The sequence below is a fragment of the Dreissena polymorpha genome, chromosome 15, assembly GCF_020536995.1.
Source record: "Dreissena polymorpha isolate Duluth1 chromosome 15, UMN_Dpol_1.0, whole genome shotgun sequence".
NCBI classification, from domain to species: domain Eukaryota; kingdom Metazoa; phylum Mollusca; class Bivalvia; order Myida; family Dreissenidae; genus Dreissena; species Dreissena polymorpha.
This window is the reverse complement of record NC_068369.1, coordinates 18,400,249-18,410,760: the sequence shown is the minus strand read 5'-3', so window position 1 is coordinate 18,410,760 and position 10,512 is coordinate 18,400,249. Positions and strand designations below refer to the sequence as shown.

The following is a 10,512-nucleotide window of genomic DNA, read 5'->3' as shown; positions in this document are numbered from 1 at the left end:
GTTTTATTCTATTTGCTACACGTAGACTTTGAATAAGCCATATTACTGAGTAAAAAAACGTTTGGTTTATTGAATGAGGTCTTATTTACATCTTGAATGGTGTTGACTAAAAACGTCTGTAATAGTTTAAGTCTTTTGAATGATATTAAACGTTCGACTTTGCCAAAGAAAAATAAGATTTAACACCAGCATTAAGGTACGTTCATCTCTGTTTTCATAAGCTTTTCAAGAGTTTTACAAAAGGCTATACGTATAAAAATTTCTGTAAGAAAACTGAAGTCATACGTAGATCATTAGTAAACTGTTTATATCGATAATATTAGTTTTTGTCAGTGACTTTCGCCACTGAGCACTTCTTCACAACTAACAAAATGACAACACTGACTCCGGTAACACATAGAGCTCCGCCGACGGCGCCGCCCACAATGGCTCCGACGGAAGTCTTATCGACGGCGTCATTTTGATTAGTTGCATTCATCATGCGGTTTGCTGAAGTTGTCCTCGTCGTTATAGGAGTTTGCACAACTGCCCGACACCGACCGATATTGCCGGCGAAATCAATAACGTTTACTGACACATCCGGGTGACAGCAGTCTGTCCTGGGTAAACATTGAAATATAAAAAGTTAAATCGACGCAGTCTCGTCTTCAACCAGTAGAAACAACGCGTATTATAACATGTTAAACTATAAGAGACCATTAATATCGTGCAGAACTACAAAAACACCATTTTTTATCGTCTTAAACGAAAACAAACATGCGTATAATATCGTCATAAACTAGCAGGAGCACGAGTATTATATCCTTTAAAACTAGCATAACACGGGTATTATATGGTATAAAAGTAGCCGAAACGCAGTATTATATCGTCGAAAACTTAGGGAAAACGCGTATGTTCTAAAACTAAGAGAAACATGCGTATTATATCGAATAAACATAGAACAAAAACGCGTAATATCCAGCTAAAACAAGCAAAACCAAACGTAGTATATCGTCTGAAACAATAAGGGTGTGATGTGGTTTGAAAAAGCAAAAACACACGGATAACATCGTTAAAAAGTAGCAGAAAACGCGTATGATATAGTAAAAAAAACAACACGCGTCTTATCTGTCTTGTTACAAAGAACGATTTGCTGTTAGCTCAATTGAACTTTTTTTGTTTAGATTAAACATTTATATTTTTCTAATGGTCAGAGAAATCTATTTTATTTCAACTCCATATTAATATCCTCAAAATTAACTTTTTATTCTCATTTTCCAAGTATGAATACAAGTAAATTAATAGTAAATGAATAATGTCTTTATTTGACAACGTTAGACGCTTAATTAAACGCCTGTCGTCGCCGAATAAGTAATTGTCATGAGAGAAATATTCACTTACGTAACGTTGACAGTATTGTTCGTTAGAGAGATGCTTGCATCTTTTCCAGCACCTTGTGGGACAAGGCTCAACTTCCCAACGCTGTCATTGCCAAGATGCGATACAAACGACCAGTTATAGCTCGCACAATCGTAAGTGACGTTTAACGTCAGAGAAGCGTTGCACGTGTCAGTTACGTCAGTCACGTTGCATGAGATCTGTATAGCTCCAGGGCTCTGTGTGTTGTAGGTGCTCTATAAAAACGGTTCATCTGATACACTTTTGTCAGACATAATTTATAAGATATGTTTTTACAGTTTTCAAATTTACACATGTAAATAATTGAATAACAATACAGATTTTTTTATTGTCTTGCGATTATAAGTAAGATGTATTCATCTACGAGAATAAGTTGTAAGTCAAAAGGAGTATAACGTTTGGTTTGATCATATACATGTTGGGTTAATTTGTGTAAACATTTTATGTAATAAAGCGACCTTTTTTAAAAACAAATCTTTAAAAAGCTTCACTTAAACAAAAATTTACGCGTTTCTGTGAATCATTTTGATATTTATATTTTGAAATAAATAGAGGATATTTGTTAGATTCGATGGAATATCGATTTTCTTTCACGAGTGATCATATAAAATATGTATTTTTTTATGAACACGAGTGAATTAAAATCGATATTCCATTGAATCCAACAAATTTTCTTTTTAATTTATGTTTTTTTTATTCACCGTTTATTAACATTGTAAAAGAGTTAAACTGGATAATTTCGCTGGATTTATGACGTCATTTCGTCGAAAAATGACACCATTTCAAAATAAAACAGTGAAAAATATCGTTATTTTTCACTGTTATTGTTCACTGTTTAAAACAGTGAAATCCCAATTTTATTTCACTGATATTTCTCTATAAACCACCGGAAAGCATAAAATAAATAAGATTGATAACAGGCTCACAAAATATGAATATTACTCGTCTTCTTTCTAATATAATTGACATCGGAGAAAAGTCGATTCCTCTAGTATACCTTGCTGTTAGACAAAGCGCACAGTTTGGGACTTGGTGGAACGAAGCCTGGCGTGATTGTGACGTAACAGACGTCGACGTTTCCCTCCAGATCAACAACCGTCACCTTTGCATTCTGGTGACAACAGTCGGCTCTGTAATACAATTTCTCTTAATTGTAAAGGAGAAGTTGTTTGCTCTCACCGGGATTCGAACTGTGGACCTTGTAACACTGTTTTGTCTGTTTTTGGAACACTCAATGACAGCTTGTTCAATCTGTTTGCCTTGACCGGGACAGACTTATTGTAATATTTAATTAAACCCATGTTTAGTAGGAGTTCCTGTTTGCAATTAGGCATGGCTGTCATTTATAAAGGGTGCTTTTATAGTTTGAAATATTTACCACGTCATCCAATGTCATACGGTACTCCCTATGTAAGTTTACATGCTTGCTGAAACAAACTGATTGGACTTGTTACCGTTATTAAAACCTCTAAGCATACTATATTTTAAAGGTATTTACCGCAGTGTTGCTGTGTTGACTTTGCATCATATGCCACCTCACCCAAGTCACGTAAGATGATCAGTGTATTTGGTTTAAGACATGGGGGGGGGAGAGGACATTAATCTCAGCGCGCGAGTTTCATCGAGGTTTGCAAAAGACTATTCCCGCGGCTCGTGACGAATTTCTTTCATTTGACGTTGTTGTATTTTGCATTGGTATATTTTTTTCTGTTTAATTATGTTATTAAAGTTTTAGAAAAACTGAGCGATCGAACACGGATTATTAATTAAAGGGGCCTTTTCACAGACTTTGGCATGTTTTGAAGTTTGTCATTAAATGCTTCATATTGATTAATGTAAACATTGGATCTAAAAAGCTGCAGTAAAAACATGAATAAACTTAAAGAAAGAAAAAAAGTAACCCTCAACTGGGCTCGAACCACTGACCCCTGGAGTAAATGGAGTAAAAGTCTAGACCACTCGACCATTTAAGTGTATAAATCGTTATCCTGTGTCTTCGGAGATCAGGAGCTGTTTTTACGAAGGAGACGTGGAAACAAAAACATTACAAAAACAAAACAGTTCATCTCTATAAGGTATCAGAAACAAATCATTCCACAACATCGAAGCAACTACGCCTGGTATTCTTTCGAACTAACTAGTATTATGAACGCAATGTTGGTACACGAGGTACAAGAGAAAGGAGCAGAAAATGAGCCCCACATTTCTAGGGCATGATACAACACATCGACATCCTTGTTGCAATACGAAATCTGGCCTTTTTGGATCTATTATTGTTAGTGAAATTATAGAACAAAAAGTAAATGCGATAAATGTGAATAATAAAAAAATAATTTAAATAAATAATATTTTTACATGAATCGAGAAACGATTTCGAAAAATTTACGGTTGCATCACCTGCTGACTTATGTTTAATGATCGCAACAGTTCGAAAAGATTTTCCATTTTTCGTTCTTTAAAACATTGGCGATTTGTTTTATAAGCTCAGAACCTCTTATGCATAAAATGAAAGTCGTATTTGATATAAAAGACAATTTTCAAATCGACAAACGCAAGAAAACTATTATAATTCTATATAACAAACGTACTTTAATTCTTATAGTAGGAGCACACATACGATTATATGTGTATTTAATTAACTTACGTAAGATAAGCGATGATTTTTCCGTCGGCCGGTTTGTGTCCAGATGAGAATACCGTGTGGTTGAACGTAGATCCGTTTCCGGCTCCGGACGGAAATACCGAGAACAAGCCGCTTTCGTTGTCGGACACTTCCGCTGTCATTCTCCATGTCTGATTTGCGCATGCGCAAACGTCGCTACCGATATCACATTTTCCATTTAGATTTGTTACTCTGCACGTCGGCGGTGTTTTATCCATAATCTGAAATATTTGAAATGAATAATATTAGTTTTAAATGACTTATTTATGTCGTTGTGTATGAATCATACGTATAATAAAAATAAAATGCACTTCATGACGAAATCTTCATGCCGAAAACTTCATGGCATCAAAAACACGCCATGTAATACACAGTAAAAAACAAAATAATTATCGAAATCATGACTTATCATTTAAATTTAGGCAAACGAGAGCTTAGTAAAAATGTGACTTAAACCCATGCATTACTTGCCAACTTTGTTGAAGGGCATATGGCTCATATAAATTGCATATTAATGACATATTTAAGTTTTGATTTAAACGCAAGAAATGTGGAGGTAGTTTGTTCTTCCTCCTTCGAACGTTTAATGAGGGCCAAAATATGACCGACCGACTTTCCGACAACGTGACTCCAATATATTCCCTCTCTGTGGGAGTAGAATGACACAGGTAATTACCCAATCGTGATACATCGGCTATCTTCGGACTCCTCAATAAAGCGTCTGCAGATCCAGACTGGTAATTACCTTGACGATCTTCTCCTCTACAATCATCCTCAGAATGCTGTACTGCACTTGGTTCGCGGGGGCCCGGTCTGCGCGCGCTGATATGGTGATCGTGCTGGAAGACGAACGACAGGTGTTAGTATATTTGAGCTATATGGTGTGCACAGAAGTTATCGAGTCGACCCGCATTTGCAGGTAGATACCACATACAACCGTCTTATTAACACTACTTATCTTTTGATTTTTTTTATGGAAACAAATAATACAGCAGTTTGAAATACATTGAATATAAATTTATAGAAAAATCTGATCATATCCATTATTGTATTGAAACAAAGAAAACATTTTTGGTAAAAAGTTTTGCTTTTGACACTAACTGGAATCCTTCACGTTTAGATTTAATTACGACACAGAAGACGGTCTCACATTTCCATAATTTTGCAATAAAATATTTCTTAAAAAAAATGCATTTAAAATGTGGAAACGAAAAAGGACGTTATAATACCATGTGACGCCTTTGGTCGGTCCAGCTCGTAGTATAAAAGTTCCATTCTGGGTTGAGTTTGTACTCAAAGTGTGGGAGTGAGATATGGGGCTCAGTGCGAAGCCAAGGTCATCTGAGATGTTCACGGTGACCCTGACGCCACTTCCGGGACTCCCCACTAGGTATGGGATAGAAATCGTCTGGTTCACGTACAGGGATCCTAAAATGAACGCATTCAACATATTTTGTTTACCATAGATTGTTCTGTCCTATTGAATAATGCTTCAGGGTTCCGCGTAATTGGATAATGTAAGCGACACTGAATATCTTTACACTTAAGAGTTAGTGTAAATTGACTTTTAAGCATACACTTTCCTTTTCCAAGCAAAACTCTTAATACGATAGCATAATTAACGCTTGTCGAAAGCCAATAAATATTATAATCAGATATTTATTGACAATAAAATTTCCATACGAAATGTGTAATTTTCAACTAAATATATAATTGTTTACCAACCAATTAAACCGAACACCCACACGAGACCCTAGAGACCAAATGCCCCTACCAAAATGCGGCAAAAGCTCGTAGCACTTACATATATCACTTTTCATGTGTTACCTGAGAGAGGAAGCACTTGGAGTTTAATGGCGAGGGTGGTAATCAGTTCCGGGTTCAACCTCCGGAATACGTGACCGTGCTTGTCACGACCCTCAATCGCAAGTCGGAAATCCTTCCAAATTTAAAACAATATTTGAAAACGTAAGTAAATTTAATTTAAAAAAAAATGACACAGATAAAAGTATGCTCGTATTTTCATTTCAGCGTATTTTATTTGATGTATGTAGATTAACAAATAGATAAAAAGTGGTTTGACTGATGCTATATAACTATTAGATATGATAATGTGAGTTTTTTCCCCATCAAAATGAGAAATGAAAAATACTTAATACGAATTGCCACTCGAATCAGAAATTTTAAAACAAAACAAGTCCATATTGACATGTTTTCTTAATTTTTATTTAAATCATAAAGAAATCCCCAAGCTTCTTAATATAAGACAGTTTATCATTTTGTGTTTTCTTTCAACATAAAAGGAGTAGATGAACAATACTCTTATATTTCCTGTTGTTATTGTCAATCGATGTCATAACCGCACGAGAAACCAAAAAAAAACAACACTGCACACATTGAAATCAATGTCCTCCTCAACAGGAAACATAGATTTAATTCACTTACTGTGGAAGGAATTATTATGTTTGATTTCAGCAGTGTCTTCCCCGCTTTGCTTCCGCCTACCAGAACTAGAGGACTGTGGGACAACATGGCGCCATTTTTGTCCACCAAAATGACCTGATCAACTGACGTCACGTTTTCGGCCAATGGAACGTTGATTTGGATAGTTGTATTGTCGCCTGGAATAAATGAATTTTCAGTAACCAAATTACATACAATTGTTGCCTGAGGGAAATAAACTCTCATTCTCAAAATCATACCAACTATTCACCGTTATTTCCATGCTTGTACAATGTAAAAGGAATTTAAATATTTATAGAAAATTAGTATTATGGTTATCATGAAATATAATTTCTGATTTCGAAGAGAATTATAAATATAAGGGACTTAAATGACTATATTTTCCAGAAAAGAAACTTCAGCATGTCTATTACAACTCCAATTACCGGTAAATATTGAAGCTCGTTTAAGTTTAATTTGCTTGTATTAACCGTTACGCTTGGCATGGTACCTAAACTGTGGCATGGTTTGATACACATTCCATATGCCAAAAAAGGCAAACTTAAACAAGCAAGAAACCCGACAAGATAGTTTAGTGTTAAATAACTTTCAACAAATAGATATGTTTAAAACATTAAGCAAGCACACCGTACCTGCAATCGGTCTACCTGTGAGCGGATAAAGCCCGTACCCATCCATACTCGGTGTAAGCAGCTTGTACTGGAAGTCGAGGTCAGTCTTTGCCTGTACCTCCACCAACAGTTCTTGGTTTGATGTCCTGCGAATACGCCAGGGGCCGGGTGTTGGGGTCTGAACATTACACAAGTGAAAAGTAATTCAAACGAAAGGGACGAATTATCAAATATAGCTAATTGACAAGTCTTTAAAGAACTAAAATAATAAAACATATGTAAACAGCCTTAACCATAAGAAGCAGCAACATAACAAATGACACCAAACATAGTAAACTATAAATTATAAAGTAAATTATCGTCATATTTATCATCGACGTCTTTAAACAAGTAAATTGTATTTTTGCCTATTTGTAGCCTGTTTTAATTTTATTTAAAGTAGCGTTTCTTACAAACAGCGTTATGACCATCAACTTTTTCCCCAAGGTAGAGCTCGCAGCGAAGTGCTTGTCACCAAATGTCTCTTTACTGCCTGTAACATGGACAGAAAGTGGGACACTGTCCTCGCAAATGAATAATCTTTTAGCTTCGCAAGGGAAAGTTGATGTTTCTTAGGTGTAATGCAGTTTATGTTTTACACATGCTAAGTGATGTTTGAGATACTGATGGTATTATTTCGTAGAATTCAACCTCTATTTGCAATTTGACCTTTAAAATTCCAGAAAAATGTGACACATACGCCGACTTTTACAAACCATTTCGCTTTGGATGTTTCATTATAACAATACCTTAAAAGTATACAATGTTATATTCTTGGAACATAACCCAGCGTTATCGCTGTAACCATGGAATTATTCCAAAGTACTAAAAATTTCCAACATGTCTTAAAAGCCTTATCCGTACGTTGGATATATTTAGCATATTTTTTCTAACAAGCTATCGCCCTGACTTTAAAGCAATCTATTCTTAGTCCATCGGGGAGACAATAGTTTTACGTTTTCTAAGCCTAGCTAAACAAACTTATTTGTATTCAACACTTATTTAGAAACTACCAATCACGCTGAAAGTATGAACTACCAACCGTGTCTTTAAAGATATAATTTTTATGTGTTAGAAAGTGAATGACACATGTCACCTACATGTTTTAACAGCTTCATCACTGTTTAAGTGAAAGTTCAATTATTATTTTAAGTAGGTGTATAAAATATATTGCAAATATGCGGTCCCTCTTCCTAACCAATATGTCTGAAAACCTCTGTCCCTTGCTTGAAATTCGCATATCCATGCCGATAGATCGAGAAAAACTATCCGTTATATGCTGCCCACACAAGTATCTGGGAATAATTTCCTCTATCCTTACCGTTTGGTTTGAAAAGTTCGATCCCAGGCAAGGACGCCGATGCACTTTGTATCTTGATCGTTAAGTTACGAACCAAATCGTCAACTGGGATCTCGAAAGTGTTGTTGCTACTTGATAGTTGAGCGAACTTTAGGACACTCACTAAAGGTTTGGAGGCCACGGAATCCTGGTAGCAATTGAAGTGGGTTTAAAAAATAAGTTTTCATTGAAGCGTTGTTGTATTGTAAAAGATTACATTTTACTTTGGTAATTTAGGTTGTGTCGCCAGATTAAAAATAAAGCTGAGCTTGGCGTTCAAAAAGTCAAGTGAATAACCCTCATGGAGTTTTGTGACGCGTTTTGTTTTTGCAGATTCTAGGTTTGTTTTGCTTAATGCTCACGTTTTGGGGTGTCTTATATGACCTTCCCAATAAATGTTAATTAATGAACTGAAGCATCGTAAACATGTAAATTCTACGGATACATGATCCGCAATTACAGAAACCATGTACCTTGATGATGTCGACAACGGTGGCAATATTCGTCTTGTCCGTCTCGTACACTGTGCCACCGGAAGCGTCGGCGATGCGATGGTAAAGGTCAAGGCCCGTAAGTTGTCTTTTTACTCGAGCCTCTGCGACAATAAACACAATTATAATAAAGCCGTGTTATGCAAAATAAATGTTATGTCATATGCCCTGTCCGCTATAAAGTCTCGCAATTTTTCGTTGTCTCATTAGCGGTTAGGGTAGCTTCTGACGCGACGGTGCTAATGCGCTGGGTGGTCTGAATTGAGGCTGGTCGAATACGACATCAGATACATTGTCGCATTAGAAGGCACATTTAGTATTCCATCCAATATTTGGGAATGATAGCGGTAACCTCTGCAGTAAATAATTTGTAGATGTTAGTTTTGTTTAATGTTTTGCTGTATGATTTAAGACAATTATGTGCTTTCGTAAATTTTTTAAAACACTTGTGGCCAATCATTGAGTAGTCACACAATATCACATTAACTTAAAAAAACACTCCTTTGAACTAGTATTCAATAGAAAAATGGATATATAACGGATGTATATAATACAAGGTTGTACATGGAGATATTTTATAACAAAGATTATCATAACGTATACCAACTTGTGCAATCAATTGCAAACTATGTTTATTCACATTAAATACATTTAATAATTAATCTTATCCATTCATAATTAAAACTATTATTTTAAAAACACGTTAATTTATCAAATGTGATTTCAAAATTGTATTTTAAAAGTGTCAATTTTTGATATAAAATAGGAAAGTCTTAAAGTGAATGATGATTCATTTTGTATTTGTATTAAAACTTAATATTTGTATTATTTTGCGAACGCCTTTACAACCTTCATTTTCCGGTGCTTTTATCCATACGTCTTCTGATGTTGATACAACATTCTGACCAAACGACACACTTTCTAGTAACACGACGAGGAAAATGCAGTTGACCAAAAACATAACTGCTGTTTTCCTTTAAGTTTTAAATTACAATCAATATAGAATAATGCTCTTAATGAATGGTCCAACTTGTTCAATCCGCCACTTTTTCGTTTTTGTTAAATGTTATTAAATTACATTTAATAAGATATGTTCTATAATTGTATGCCAAACACGGATCTTTTCACGTAGATATACGTATAAAAAACAAACGATATCTTCAGACTATTTTATATTTGACCATATGCTATTACTGATTTAACCACGGCACATTTATACTTGTCATGTTGTCATCATAAGTTTGTATGATTCAGTAATATCAAAATGTCATAATTTTGATACAAACTTCTTAAAGATAAGCCCAATTGCTTGTTTATAAATCGAGGGCAAATTCTTATGGCTACCGTTTGTTGGTCTTACATTATTCAAGTGTGGCCATTGCGTAACATGACACGAAGATTACTGCATATCATCAACAATCGTATGGGGATATAGTTTACATTCCTGTAAATGTCATGCAATGATACTGGCATAATTTGCCCAATAACTTACTTGACAATGGATACCGA

At 35.1% G+C, this 10,512-nt stretch overlaps 1 protein-coding gene across 2 annotated transcripts; it reads right to left on the bottom strand.

Moving 5' to 3' along the window:
• Positions 1-191: 191 nt before the first annotated feature.
• On the bottom strand, positions 192-10,256 carry LOC127860010 (uncharacterized). Of its 2 annotated transcripts, none has more exons than XM_052397704.1 (13): positions 9,853-10,256; positions 8,986-9,107; positions 8,495-8,660; positions 7,587-7,666; positions 7,171-7,312; positions 6,506-6,681; positions 5,888-5,999; positions 5,290-5,488; positions 4,806-4,899; positions 4,043-4,281; positions 2,396-2,528; positions 1,381-1,613; positions 192-599 (listed from the first exon to the last, which is right to left on the bottom strand). In XM_052397704.1, exons 1-13 carry the CDS (start codon positions 9,962-9,964, stop codon positions 320-322), a joined length of 2,088 nt encoding a protein of 695 aa, XP_052253664.1. In that variant the 5' UTR covers positions 9,965-10,256; the 3' UTR covers positions 192-319. The 2 variants fall into 2 exon arrangements, with proteins under 2 accessions (XP_052253664.1, XP_052253663.1); XM_052397703.1 differs by having other exon boundaries at positions 7,156-7,312; positions 9,853-10,255.
• Positions 10,257-10,512: the final 256 nt, after the last annotated feature.